This window comes from Lathamus discolor, chromosome 5 (genome assembly GCF_037157495.1).
Source record: "Lathamus discolor isolate bLatDis1 chromosome 5, bLatDis1.hap1, whole genome shotgun sequence".
NCBI classification, from domain to species: Eukaryota; Metazoa; Chordata; class Aves; order Psittaciformes; family Psittacidae; genus Lathamus; species Lathamus discolor.
The window spans coordinates 3,707,886-3,723,414 of NC_088888.1; the positions used below are offsets into that span (position 1 = coordinate 3,707,886).

Below are 15,529 nucleotides of genomic sequence, written 5' to 3' on the forward strand. Positions count from 1 at the left end.
GTGTTTCTGATTTAGTTAGAAAATGAGGGCAACAGCATGGTTTGATTGGTTCCATGGGGTTGTAAAATGTTCTGAGTATGTCTCAGTGCTAGTGTTTTGTTATTGTATGATCAACAGGCACTGAAATAATAGTTTTGCTTATTTTGAAACCTGGAGAACCCTTCAGCCATGTACTGTGTAGCGTTTTGGACTATGACTATACTATAGGGAAAAATAATCTTGAGATACACATGGGTTTCAAAATTACTTTTACTAAAGGGACTTGGGAATTTGGATTTGAGGCATGTTTATCCTAGGCCAGTAGAAGCAATTACAGCAATTATAAGTAACAGTAACAGAAAATATCACAGTGTTAATTTTGACTCTGGATTCTGATCCTTGTACTGAGTAGCTCTGTGATGGCAGTAGATCGTGAAAGCTTCTTAAACCAAAATACCTGCGTAGTTAGTCATTCACTGTGAATAAGGAGTGATATACCACTTGGTAGGAGAAGGGGTGTGACAGAAAGTAATAAAGAACTATGGGCATGTAAAAGAGGTAGTAGATTGGTTTGACCAGCTGCAACCGTGATGTGCCTAACTTCAGCATGACCATGCATCACACCTGAGTGGTCAGAGAGGGTCCTGTCCTTAGCTATTGGTCCTGGTTCCACAGCAGGAATCACTGCATGGATCTGCAGCTGTCCTAAACGTCAAATTGTGAAAGTTTACCCCTTAGCATTTTAAACTAATAATGCCAATTTCAGTTTACTGTCATACTGCAGCACTGCATATGATGATGTACTGGGAGCTGCTGTGAATTCACTTCATGCTGTAGAACTGAAAACACTGGGGGGAAGCAAGTTTGTACCTGCTTGAACTTTCACATTGCACCTACTGTCGCAGCTTTGCTGAAGTTCACCTGTTACTGTGGAGCTTGCAGACTTGAATACGGTTTATGGCAGCCTCACTACTCTTAGAAGAGTCTTGGAGCCACCTCATGATCTAAGGCTCTATAACAGCTTTTCACTAATCAAATATGGAGTTATAACATGAAAAATATGCAGTTATTTTGATCCTTTTTTTGTTCTGAGCAGCCTTTTGTAGTGTCTGTGTAGTCGGAGTGCAGCTCCTGGTGAGCAGAGCTGTAGTTATGTGCACTGTTTCATCAACTCTGTTAAAACAGGAATGCAGAGAATGAAAAGCATGCAACTGGCAGCTGCAGTACAAAAAGTGTGTGTTAAATGAGTTACTTAGCATCACGTAAGAACATGGTAAGACCACAGATACAGTTCTTCCCTTCAGAGTAGGACTGGGTTACCTAACTCACAGGCCAAGCTTTTTCATTGTGCTGTGTTCCGAGTTATACCTAACTGTCCTGGTTCGAGCCTGTTTATCTAAGCAAAGATCAAAGATGGTATAAAGGTGCCATCTCCTTCAACACATAACCTCAAGAGTTGCCTGCTCTGGATGTAGAAATTGGTGAGGTTGCTGCAAGGAGTGATACACAACTTTTTAACTGTAGTAAATATGAAGAAAAGGATTGAGTTTTGGTGGCATAGGAACTATCCAGTCTAATAAATGTCAACTTTTCTTAATCCTTTGTTGCTGTCTTAAGCTATAGGCAATCTAGTAATTATTTTCTCTTGCTTAATATAGGTGCATTTCTTATTGCAAGTTTATGCAGTATCCTCTAGGATTTGTGCCTGTTTTGTTCTTCTTTGAAATGAAATGAAAGATTGATTTCTGTTGACTGTGTTGGGTGTTTTAACTGGCAGACTTCTGTTATTTGCCGTGTCCCATACTTACATGTGCTCCTGACAGTTGTGAAAGGAAGAAGTGCTTACAGGATAAACCTACCCTGTGTTCTACTGAGTCCCGTGATCAGTGAGTTCATGATTTAGAGTGATACTGTAGAGCATACCTACCGCAGCCTGGCTGTTGGCTTCTTGGTGGTGAGCCCTTGGTGGTGAGCCCTTATCCTCTGCAAATTAGTCTTTACAGCATCCTTGCTTCCAGCAAGAGCCAAGAGAAGTTTACAAAATATTAGCAGTTTAAACTGTCACGTTGAATGTCTTGTTTACGTACTGACTTCTTTCTTCTAATGCTTGCTACCTCACAAATATGCTTTATGTAAAAGGTCAGAGTTATGTTGTCATATCTTCATAAAGAGGAAAGAATGATCATGGGTGGGTTTTTTAAGACCTCACATGCAGATGACCACCTCAACCTTTATGAACTCTGAAGTATGTTTACTAGTGAAATAATACAACCCATATTTCATTGCACTATCACATCAGTAATTGTGTATCTTGTGACACTGGCAAGATGAGAACTCAGTGCCAAGCTGTGATGAAGTTTTATGGTTTTAGTTAATTTTAGTCTTTCCATTTAGATGCATAATACTGCATTTCTTTTGGCCTGAATTTGGATAGTTGGAATAGTTCCTATTGAACTGCATGTTCTTCCTTCTAAGAGTTGGGGGTGGCAAGGAGACTGAGGAGTAAGTGCTACTAAGTTTTGAAAGCTTCAGTATTTTGAAAACTCCAGTCTTAGTAGTTTGCATTTGACTTGAACTTAATATGCCAAGCGCAGCAATCTAAATGTAGCACTTCTTAAAAACAAGATTGCTTTTCTAAGTTGATGGTTTGAGGCAACCCTCGGTAGTGTTTGAATTGCCATTTGAGATATGAAGCAATAATGTATTTCATGTTTCATTGCTTGCAGAGGAGGAAGAAGCTGTGTCTCAGGAATTTGACTTCATCCCCCAAAACATCTGATGCTTATCTTGCATGTGAAGTTTTGTAAAATATACGGACATATACATGAAATATATTTAATGTCGCTATCAAATTTTGTATTAAAATGTGTATCATATGTACAATATTTTATGTATTTATAAGCACATAAAAATGCAAACAATGTTTTCCTTTATTACTTTTCAGGGGATATAATTTTCAATGCTCACTATCCTGACCTGCCACCAGATTTTATCTTTGGAGAGGATGCTGAATTTTTGCCAGATCCTTCTGCCTTGCATGTGAGTACTTCACTGTTTGAGAGCCTTATACCATGCAAGGAGACTTGGCTTTTTTAAAATAGCTTCAGCAGTAGGAATTTTCTAACAATGCAGAATAAAGAGAAAAACTCACCTTTGTTCTCACTGTTATGTGAGTATAAACACTTTGTCTTCTAATGTAATTTAAAGTTGAATTCATAAATGTGGGTTGTTTTTTTTTATAAGTATGCTAATCAAGATGACATTTACAATAACTATTCAGAGTATCTTTAAGAAGATGTCTGTTTAATATTTGCCCATCTTAAAAGGTCTGTCTCATCAGAAAGGATTATCAATTGTGTCTTTAAAAAGCATTTAGAAAGTAGCATAATTGTGTGTAGTGATGTTGATTTCTGTTTTCCTGTGAGGAAGGGTAGAGCCAGGTTGCATGTTGTTGGAACCACTGCATCAAAGAAAGGTAGCTGCTCATATGTGTTAGTGTTACCATCAAGACAAAGAAATGCCCTTCTAAAAGGTGGGAGGGTCGGGAATTAGCAATAAAATATTTTTATGCAGTCTTTTTACTGTGGAAAAGAAGTATCACAACCTGAAACTAAGCTTTTGTTGCCTATTCAAAATTAGCCACAAGTAGTAAAGCCTTGTTTGAAAAATCATAGAATCACAGAATGGTTTGGGTTGGAAGGGGCCTTAAAGCTCCTCCAGTTCCAACCTTCCTGCCACGAGCAGGGGCACCTTCCAGTGGACCAGGTTGCTCAAAGCCACGTCCAACCTTGTCTGATAAGAAGCTATTAATGCTTTTAAAATACTTTACCTTAATATGGCTTTAGTAACTTCTGAGAAGGAATTTTGAAACCCAGAGTGTTTTTCTCTTTTACTCTTCCCCTCTCTTTGGGCTCTGTTCTGATGCCTTTGCATATCTGAAGCCTTGTTTCTGAGTTGACAGTATCATTTGTCAATAGGATTTGGGCACATTTGCTTTTTCCAGTAAGTCTGCGGTGCTTGTAGTTATGTTCCAGAGTTTAGTGGCTGTGTCAGAAAAGTATGCCTTAATTCCTGCTTGGTCATTTCCTCTGGACTTTCAGCGTTTATTAGAAAATTGACCAAAAATCAATTGACACTTTAAATATTTCATTTTATAAGGTGCCTGTAAGGGTATATGGGAGTCACTGGCACGAACATGCAGCTGGGAATTGTTCCTTAATTGAACTTCTCCTGGTGTAGGGCCTTGCTAGGCTCTTTGCATAGTCCTCTCCTGCAGGCTCTTGTGTTTTATGAGCATGACTCCAGAGCTCCACAAAGCAAGTTGGAGGCTGTCACGCTGTACTGTTCAGTGCTGGGGTATACGTGTTGTGGTGGATGAACACAAAGCAGTGGCCACAGAGTTGAACACGTCCTTCACATGCGATGTGACAGATGTGTTCTTTTTTGGTGTTAGCTTTATTCACTTCACAGAAAGTTATATTAAGAAGCTACACAATCTTAAAATAATGAGTTTTAATAATTATTTTTAGCTTGCCTAGCAGAATTTTTAAAAGGTGAATGTCTTCTATTCCCAGTCACTTTGCTGTTAAGCTTGCAGGGTCTTTTGGGAAGCAGGCAGGCTGCTGCTGAGGAGTTATTTGTTAGTCATTTATAGGAAAGGTTTTTCTTTATATGATAAATCTAGAATTATTTTTACACTCTTTTATTTACTGCTTCTCCTATTCTCCCCTTTTTATGTTTTGTTTTTTCACAGTCTTACAACTTCCTGACAAGTATTCATTCTAACAACCACTTTCTACACTTCATGTTAAAGGAAGAGGAGCACTTTTTAATGTACTGAAAAGCTGAAATTAATAACAAATAGAAACCGAGATATTAAATAAAGACAATTTGTGGCATCTTGCAGAAATGCTATTCAGATGGAGAAGCTTTCTGGGAGTGATATGGTGCCATATTTCTCATGTGAAAAGAAGTCATTAGCAAGGATAAAAACTTCTTTAGCTTTCTTCCTTTCTTTCCTACATTATTCATTAATGATGCTCCTTTTGGGAGTGTTGTTTTTCTCCTGCCTAAGCACAGATCAGACTGCCCATCCTCTTTGTTGAATAGCATCTTGAAGAGCCATTTGCTCCTTGATAGGTGATGATATATGAACCAGCCTATTTTAAAATTAATTAAAAAGAAACCAAAAAGGAAATTTGCAAGTCAACAGCATTCTTTTGGTCATTATACCTTGCTATAGTATTCACTGTGTAAATGTAACCTTTTTTGATAAGGTTCTTGGTCATTCTTTTGCAGTCCATCCTGATATTATCGCAGTGCATTATCTCTACCTTGCAGCTGTGGTCTATATGGAGTATTTTTGCTTTTGCATTTGCCTTTTAGTGTTCAACATGGTTTGCAGAGTTTTTCTTCAGAATGTTACAGTAACAGTTATGCTAAATATTTGAATAAGTCCTTTTTTCCACAAATCTCAGAGCTGTTTAATGAAGATAATTTTAATTGAATTCTAAGATATTAACAGGATTCTTTTGTGCGTTACTATGTCTTTCTACTAAATATAAATAAAAATAGATTAGCATCTTGAATGTGATTTAATGCTCTTAATCTTGAGCAATCTTCCGATACTTTTGATGCAATGGTTCCTGGCAATCAAAGCAAAATCTGCCATGCACAAAAGCATGTAGATGGCATTAAATGAGGAGTGCAGTGTCTAAGTAATATGTACAGCTGGATCTGTGGGAATTCTGATGTTGAGCCTTCCTGCACTGCTCTCATCTGCCTGAATGTCTTGTCTGCCAAGCAGAAGTCATCAGACTCTTACATGCCTTGAGTCAGGCATTATGCTTAGCTTGAAATGAGAACCAGGTACTCCAGATTCCTCAAGCTTATGTGGCTTTAATAGAGGCTGTCAGCAGAGCTCCCTGAAGACATTTGAATGGCTGTGCTGCAGATGGCTTCAGTCATTCCTTCAGTTTCCATGGCCATGGGCAGACCTTCGAGTTAGGTTTTCACCAAGCATGCTAACAGGTGTTCAGTTAAGCAGCTTATAGGCAGACAGCTAAAACAAGATTCCATAAATACTGCATTTTAAAAAGTAGATGCTGTAGGTGAAGACTTCATACTATGGTTTGTTTCTGTGGGGTTTTTTTCCTGAAGAATTCCTAAATAGTTGGGCCAGTGTTTCCGCACTGGGGTGATACATTGAGTGCTCCTGTGTTAATAAGGAGAGCTAATCAACTGCTTTGTTAAATTGGTATTGCAATCACAGAATCAAGTTGAAAATGCTAATTGAAACTCAGTTTTGCTTCTATGTCTTGCACAAATATTAGAAGTCACTTCAGTTTGAAACTCCTGTTGAATCTCAAGTTTAGCACTGCAAAATATATGCTTGTTTAAATGCCTTACCAGAAGTACTTACCCTGCTGGTCACAGGGTCTGATGGGTCTGCATTCTGATCTTACTCTAGAAAGATGTAGACATCGAGGAACAACTTAACAGAGGGGCAACTGTTCCTTATATTTTGGGTTGGTTTTTTTTTAATAATACAGTTTCAATTACAGTCAGAGGGCTAAATTCTTCAGGTTGATGATGCTATTCACACTAGAAACAGACTTGTTTATTTTTTAATTTTCATTAAAAAGGTACTCAGCTGTTGCATGCATTCGATACTTGTGTATAGTATGCATAAATAAGATCAGCTTCTCTCAATGTAAATAAAAAGCTTCTTCCCTGCTCTAGTGTTTATTCATTTTGGACAACAAGTATTAGAGATGTATTTTAAAAACAACCTATGATTCACTCGGTTCTGATTAAAAATTCAGTTGGCACAAAACAAGATTAGTGATTGTGTGCGGATGAGATTAATTTGGAGCTCATTACAATGACGCCAGTTTGAGTAACAAGAATTGTTTGTTATGTTAGCCTAGTTGATTGTTAATGTGAGCCAGTTAATAACTGGAGTGCCTATGCAAAATGTTAACCCCAGTTTTCCAGTGATTTTGAAATATATTCTGTTTGGCAAAGAGGAGACAATAGCAGTACATGCAAGCTAACTGTCAGTTTGAGGATTTGGGTTTCTTAGCATCCTACTTCAGGTCTCCAGTTAGTCTTCCCAGAATTATTGTGCCCACCCATTGATATTAAAAAGGCTCCATTAGCCTCATTGAGCACGGAGGCAAGAGGACATTAGCATTTCCTGAAGCTTAGTAAGTGCTGAATGAGGTCCTTGTGGGATAGCCTATATGGGAATACTTAGTGTTAGTGACATGCATTGGTGTGGGAGAGGGAGGAGGGCACTGCCATCACAGAACTTCAGAGAATGGGCCACTGCTATTCTCGTGCCCATGCATAGTATTGGGAGGATCGTTTCCCTTTGTCTAATTGTTATTACTGACTGCACATTTCAGTCGCTGTAGAGTTGATTCAGCTAATTGTGCACATTGAATGAGTTGGCTGTCATGCTCTATATCTTCTGTAAAACAATGTTTATTTTAAGTTCTTGTATTTGTAGTTATTAGACTCCATATTTATCATTTGGCTATATGATGACTGTCATGAAGGCTGTATTGCTTTCTATAGCTGTGTTCAGAATCTTAATCATTATTACTGTCAACTTGCTGATTTAGCTTTTAATGAGTAGCGTAGAGATCCTTTAAATATCTCCCTATTCCGTAACTATTGTTCATTTACTATCAGGTGCATGAGACTGATGTTTAACAGCATCAATTGTTCCTATGCTCACAGTAACTACAAAAAAGCCCAAATACCCCTTATGTTAGCTAATGACATTTGAACTATTTTGTTCTAAAAAGCCTGTTGTAATATTGGCAAAGACGCAGGTGTTACGTGTTCTAGTATGAAAGCCCCACATAAGAGCAATGAGCACGATTGTTTTCAGAGTATGACATTAAACTTTAAAATCATGCAACGGGTTCTCTTTGTCTGGGAAATGTGTGGGTAAGTTCAAATTATTTTGGATTACTGTCACTTCTGCTTGCTTTATTTGGTATGGCAGCAGCAAATTTCATTCTTGGACCTCTAACCTGTTACACTTGTACTGAAAGCCTTAAATTACTTTGTTTTCAGTTGAACTTGGGGAATTTAAGTGAAACAGAATGTGGGATTGGATCCTGCATCTTTTTAGACTTTTTTTTTTCTTGTTTTAAACTTCTTTATATTCCTAATTTTTGTGTTCACTTTTTAGTCATGTCCTGGCTTTCTATGTCAAGATGTGTTTTGATGATTTATAATCCAGTGCTATTTGCTGTTTGATTTTCTAAAACAAATGTGAGTTCTGAAAACTGTTTATTCCTGTCCTTCTATGTCGATCCTACCCATTTTTATGTATTGGGGATGTATGTGTGCATATATGTACACATATACATGGTAAATGCGTATGGTTGCTGATGTTTGTGTTTTATGAATAGGCAGTGGTAACAGAGCCACGTTTTATACCATCAGAAGAGTAATTTAACTCAGGAACTTTCCCAGCAAGAGGACCTTTTGGCCAATATTGTTGGCTTTTATGGTATACGTTTTTGTCCATGTTTTCAAACCATAGAGTTATTGCTCTTTAAGCCAGACCTGAAAGGATCTAATTTTGGGTGTATTTTGGTCTAGGTTTGATGTCTGAGCTCCATGCAGTTCCCCCAGGCAATCCTCATTTTTTCATCCTTGATGCAGCTAACAAGGGCTGTCACAAACCAGGCATAGGCTTTCTGCCTTTTATTTTTGCTGTGCTTGTACCTGGTTTAAAATCCCCAAATATTTGGCTGGGAATTGTCTCCTGGGGTGGCCTGGTCAGCTTGACTATAACCTGTGTGAGGCCAGAATCCAGGAAGTCCTTTTGAGAAGTCATACGGTGCCGAGAGTGAGGGTTAGGATAGTCTGTGTAGCTGTGTGGTACAGTTCAGCAGAAGGAATTCAAGACAATGACAGAAAACAAGGTTTTCCTATCATCTTTCTATTTACTCTTCCTTCAAGGCCTTTCTATAATGGGAAATTACTCTTTTTTTCTCCTTGTTTTAGTGTTCTGAATGTCTCTTCTAACTTTTCCGTTTTATTTGCCCTCTTAGTCCAAAATGTCTATATTTACAGGGCTGAGAGGGAGTTAGCTACATTGTATTACTTTGCGATTTTATATTCATCTAAATCGTTGTATATATTTACCTTACTTTTGTTTTCCAAGCTCTCCGCATTTCCTAGCACAGTTTACAAACCTTGGCTTTCTGTCTCAAAGTGTAAGCAGAAGAGAATATGCTGAGATCCGTAGTTCTGCTTTAGTTAATCACAGCATTTTGGCTGGACTTTTCCCCTAGGAAATCCAGAAGTTGGGGAAAAGGTCCACTGTTTGTAGGGAAGAAAATACCTGATAAGCCAGGTAGTTTTGCCTTTCTTGTTCTAATCTTGCTAGCATAGAATGCAAAATTAATGCCATTAGTTCTCTGAAGGGCTCAGTGGGGAAACAGTTCCTTTCATTTTGTGGCACAAGCTTTTCTGATAATGCAGTTCCTCCCTAAAATGTGGAAAATCTCAAATATTAGCTTTTAAAATATAGTATTTCAGTTCAGGAAATGCTAGTTTCAGGAGAACATTAGGAATGTGTATGGATCATTTGACTGAAGGATGGCAAATTGGGAGAAAATATTTTTCTGCCATACTAACTGACGTGCGTAAGATGAGAGACTTAATGATTGTAGACTAGCAAAATAGGGAAAAAAACATTTAATGACTTTCCATTCATGGTGTATATTACTTTAAAAAAAGTAAAAGAGTTTATTTTCATTTGTCACATGAGTCTGACCATCTTTCTCAAGGTCACAGAGTTAGGTGATCCGGAAGGTTGGACCAGAATAACAGATGCTTAAATCTTACTGTAAAGGCTGAAAAAGATGTTTAGGCTTACATTTCTTTCAAGCTTATGTCTGTTTAGCTTATACCTGAGCCCAGAGTTCTGGCCTCATGAGTTCCTGGATTCTCTCTTGAATTCATGTTGAATTACTCTTGATTACTCAATGAATTAACTAATTTCTTAGGTGGGCAAAAGTTGCTGCTGAGCTTGAGTTGCTCCTCTAAATGTAAAATGAATAGCAGATCCTGAAGACCTGGTAGGTGATGAAGGAACACTTAATATACGTAGGTATTAGTCTTAGCTGAGAGCTGCCATATGGGCACTTACAAAATCATCACTCATCTCTTAATTCTTTCATGGCAGGAGGGATCATGGGCTCATCTTTGCTCTTCTCTGATCCCTGGAGACTGAAAGGCTAGTGGTGGGACAAGCTTGCTTCTAATTCTGGGTGTGAGGGGGAGCTGAGCAGGCTGTCAGTGAGCTGGTGCACAAGCTGAAGCTTAGGCTAGTGCCTAAACTTATACTCCCTATACAGCTGAAGCTGTGCTAGGTAGCTTTGCCAATACATGTTCTTCTTATGCTTTTCAGCAAGGTACCCGTGCATGACTGAAATCTGAGTACATTTCAAACTTCATGGTGGTTTTTTTTCTTTAACCTCTTTTTATTTAATTTGTGCTTTATTTAATTTACTCATCCAGTTAGGTACTCTCTATTTCCATCTTCCTGGTGTTCCTTCCAGTTCTTCAGGGGTTTTGACTGTGTTTATGTGCAAACTCTTTAAGAGTGCTAGGCAATCCATCTCACTATGGAACTTAATCCAGATGTTTCCAGATTTCCTCTGGAAGCGCATTTCAACATTTGAAGGTCCTCCAGACCACTTACTCTACAGGCTGTGATATAATACCCCATCAGAGATAGGCAATCTGTATTAGTACCTTGTACTAATGTCTCTTGCCTTAAGGGTAAGTGAAGTCTGTCAATATGAACAAGAGAAAAATTGAAGTTGTGAACTGTGTAGTTAATGTTAGATAACAAATGGGGGGGGACACACAGTATGGCCTCAAATATTCTTTAAGGGAGAGTTGAAGTCATTGAATCTGCAGTTATTCTTGTAGGCAATGACTGTTGGGTCTGTGACTTGCTTCCTCCCAACATCAGTTGCTTATGTTGCTCAGTATTTTCACAAGGGCAACTTGCAACTGATGAAGACAAAGCAAAAGCTCCTCTTTTGGCTTATGTTTTTTACCAGTTTTCAGAGACTTTGACCAATTAAGAGACTTTTCACCATTTCGCATTTAAGGAGCTATGCATAGCAACTCTTCCACTGCCTGATTTAAAGGCATCTAAATCTAGTGCTATCTATTCCAATATGATCACTGTGTATTAACTGTTACTCCTTTTCTGTAGGAACACTTAAAGGGATTTCTAGACTTTGTGAAGATAGTTTTAGAAAGTGCTCGGAAGAAGCTGCAGAACTTGCTCAGATTTTCTCAGTGTATTACATTGCCATTATTAACACTGTGAATGTCTTTCTCTCCAGCAAGTCTTTCTTTTGTGGCCACTCAGGTTGATCTAGTAATGCCCTAGTCTCCTTCACTGTCTCTTCCCCTTATATTCAATAGGCATCAGTTTTTCCCCCAAGAAGCACAACTTTCTCTGTTATCACTAATGGTTGCCCGAGGAAGCAACAAGATTGAGCAAACAAAAGACTCTTCAGGCAGATGGTGTCATGTTGGAGGTGAAATTGTGGTAAGAGTGAAAGACTTGCTGTTTAAAAAGGGGCTCTTGAGGTGAAGTGTTAACATTGAGACAGTGGTCTGTTCTCTGGATCACTGAGGGTCTGAAGAGTTGGAGCCTGTTCACACTACCATCAGTGCATGACGAGTAAATCTTTAGATAGAAGATGCCCATGCATATGTATTGTCTTGAAATGAATCTTCATGCTTTGTTCCTTTTACTTGCCATGTCTCGTTAAATGTGTACGCCTCTGGTAATCGACTCCCAAGGGAGAAAAATGTTGTGTACTCACATGGATTAACTAATGATTAGTTCATTGGATTCCCTATCCGAGGAATTATTTTATACGTGCTGAGGGAATTAAGAAATTCCTTCTTGGAACAGATAAAGGTACCATCTGCTTTCCAAGAGAGGTGTGCTGGGAGGTCTGGAAAGGAGCAAAACTTGCTCTAATCCCTTAGCAAAGTAGGGCAAGAAATTCTTCTGCGTGCCAAGTCTTTAGGAGATTAATTAGATAGCATTGTACTCTCTTTGACAGTAGGCAGTTGTAGCTTTTAAGGGTCTGATTAATCTGTAAGAGAGCTCTGTGGGAGAAACAGGCAGACTTTTTTAAGGAAGAGTGCACAACTTAAAAATGCTCTCCTGGGCTTAGCTTCACAGTTTCTGCATCTCCATAGCACCCTTAGCAAAGATCAGCTCTATCTTAACTGCTCCTACAGCAGGGCATAGGAGTAATCTGTAGTAACCTTTGGAAGTTCAGTTTGCTCCTTTTTGCCTCTCCTTTTGGAGAGACAAAGTGATGCACATATTCTAGGTGAATACAGAGGAGTGTCTTCCATGTGTCAGATTTGCTGGGGTTTATTTTAGAGTTGCTTTTGGTATGGGATCATCAATCAAGAATCACACTGTGTGTCCAGTGGAAGAAAAGAGGGAAGATAATTTTATACAAAATGTAAGGTGCTTTCCAAAAGCAGAATTCGTTTCTTAATGCATTTTTTTTCCTGCTCTGCATTTTCATGCTAGTTTAAGGCCTTCAGGTATTTGAGATTAGAGCTAAGCATTTATAAGCTGCTGTAATTTCTGCATCCAGTTTTCATGGCCCCTCACTAAAACTTAAAAAATAAAGTAAATTTTGATTATCCCAAGCTTTGCTTTATGCAAAGCTTTTAATATCTTCTTTTACAACTTTTTAATATCTTTATAACTTTTTATCTGTTATACACAAGAGCTCGTAGAGCACACAGGGTCTGTAAGTTTTTCGGTTGTATTTGCTATGACAGAAACGCTCCTGAGTTGAACTGTTTTTATGAAATGTTAAGTTTTGATGTTTGCTTGTGCCCAAAAATGATCATTTTTCAGCAGATCACTCCAGAAAGTTGTTCCAGTGGTGCTTTGGGGGAGGGGGATTCGAAGAACCTGTGAAAATAAGATGACAAGTAGATGGCATGTAGGTTTACAGTGATTGATTTGAAGCTGCAGCCTGTAGGATGTTTAAGTGCTGGCTGCTAAGAAACTGAAGCCTTTGAAGTTGTTCTAACACTCCAGCCCTGCAAATACTGTGAAAAATATCTGTTGATAGAAAGATGTGAGCATATGGCAGATAATGATCCTGTGCCTTTCTCTGTGAGCAATTTCCCGTGGTGGCCCAGGAAGATTATAGCGAAGTAGGAACTGAAACCAGGTATCCCGGTTTCTAGACTAATGCCGTACCCTCTGGACCTCTACGTATCTCCTCTGTATTTATGCGGAGCTCAAGTGCTAATGTCAGTGTGATCTTTCCTCTTTCAGGTAGAAACTCCCTTTGGTACTGATTTTAAGCCACTGCAGAGCGCAAGTTGCGTGCGTGTAGTGTGCAGGGATATAAACAAAATGCAAATCTGTACTTGCATTATTCTTTATGATAATTCTGGATGAAAGATCCGTAGAGATGCATTACCACTGTTACGGGCTCGGGAGGTTTTGTTTACCGATTTCTTTCTCATGGAAGTTAATTTCTTGCTTAGAAATATAAAAGTACACTAACTTAAAATAAGATCTTGGTGTTGTTTCCTGTAGTATAGCCAGGAAAAACAGTTACAATCTGTCTTCTTTAAAATCACATTCCTGGAAGATATTCTGGCAACCTGGATATTTAAACACATTTTCAAAGAAAAACAACTTCAGATCAATTAGAAATTATCGTATTTTCTTTCTGATAGCGTAGAATTATACTTCACTGCAGACGTTGCCTGGAGTTATGAAATAAGCAATAACCTGTGAAGGAGGCTATGAGTTAGCTGCTCATGGAACATGAGGTGCATTATGTTCTAAAAAAGGAGGAATAGGTAATCACAGACACTGAGTGGTTCGCATAGGTTCTCAGCTAGATTTTTGGAAGGATAAAGGAAAGATTGCAAAGCACAAAATGTTCCAGAACAAAATTTAAATGTGGTTTCTTTGCCAGAAGTTGAGTAGTATGGCTACTTTGGAAAGCTGGAGTCTGCATGTTTCTGCTAGTGGGCCTGAGAAGCTGCTTTGTGTGTGTGTGTAGGGGGGTTCACTTGCCTCACCTCTAAGAAGATCTCAATGGAACTGATACTATCTGCCTGCAAATTTTCTTTGTCTCTTCTTGAAATCCAGTTGGTGTCACTGCTAGTCATTTAAATGAGTTACTGTTGAAATGGCTTCATTTTCACTGTGGGTGGCCTTACAATATCTTTGCCTCTTTATACACACTCTTAAGTGTATTCGTTTTCTCAGAACCTTGTTTGTGTTTTATGGCCTAAACCCTTTCTGAGTCAAACTGCTTACTTGCTATGGAACCAACTGCTGTCGGGAGACAGGATCAAAAGCCGGAGAAATTGAAGATTGACTTTGCACCCCAACAAAATCTATGGGGTTATACTTCTTGGTGCAACTTAATGCTCTTTGGTGACAGATCTTCTGAACAGATCTCCTGAATCAGTTTGCCTATTTCTAGCGTAGACATACTTTCATGGATGCCTACTGTCAACTAGGTATGAATATTGTTTTTATATTGCCACACAGCATGAGGTGGAGGGCAGAGTTAGTGGACATACATGCTATTGGTTAATTACTCTAAGGTCTAGAGCTTTCATTTTCTCAAAGATCTTATCCTGAAGCATAGACCAATAAAGAAAAAGGTTGTGATAGCCAGGGAAGCTTCCACCACAAAAGAATACTCAGCTTCCTTAGGTTGAATTGCTTACTCACAGATAGGTAAGTAATTATTGGCCATCTTCTGTATGATAGTAGCTACAACTTGTGGGCATCGATGCTTTGTCATATGGAAGTTCTTGTTCCATTACATTTTCAGTTCATTCCCTAATGGGGAAAATGGGGATTAGCCAGTCGTCACTGATGACATTACTGGGCTTTTGTAATGCAACAAAATACATAGTCATCTTATGATGCCACTAAACTGTACAATATATGATTTATATGTATATATGCATACCAAAATACATAGTCATCTTCTGATGCAGTATGACCAAGCCAAAAGCCAGTTAAAAGCTTGAAATTAAGATCTGAAGATCTTAGTTTTTTGGAATTATGGAAAGACATGAGAGCAGTGTCTAGACAGAAGAGAACTGTTTAACTGAGCCTCCATGCATGTGCTCAGAGATGACAGGTATGTTCTATGATAAGCTGAAAAAATTATAGCAATAAAAATGGTCATAACCAATCTGAGATGTGAATATAAGCCTTCATATGAGACAAGCATGAATGCAGGTCTAGTTGAAGATGCACAGTCTGAGTTGATTCATACTTGTATATTGTTGTACAGTGGGCCACTTTCAGTCTAGCTGGCTAACTTACGAGAAACTTGGAGAGTTTGCACTGCAGAGTTCACTTACAGATATCTATTGGCAAACAAGACAAGGAATCGGATCCAACTCTGTATTTCTTTATTGTAAATGCTTTAGTGATTGTTCTGTAAAATTTGATTAACTCTCTGGA

At 38.5% G+C, this 15,529-nt stretch overlaps 1 protein-coding gene across 3 annotated transcripts in view; it reads left to right on the forward strand.

Moving 5' to 3' along the window:
* BABAM2 (BRISC and BRCA1 A complex member 2) overlaps positions 1-15,529 on the forward strand; it is a 166,772-nt gene that overhangs the window by 26,710 nt on the left and 124,533 nt on the right. For all 3 annotated transcript variants that reach the window (XM_065679442.1, XM_065679440.1, XM_065679443.1), the window contains exon 4: positions 2,924-3,018. In XM_065679442.1, coding sequence (XP_065535514.1) covers positions 2,924-3,018 — 95 coding nt within the window. The remainder of the gene's footprint in view (positions 1-2,923; positions 3,019-15,529) is intronic.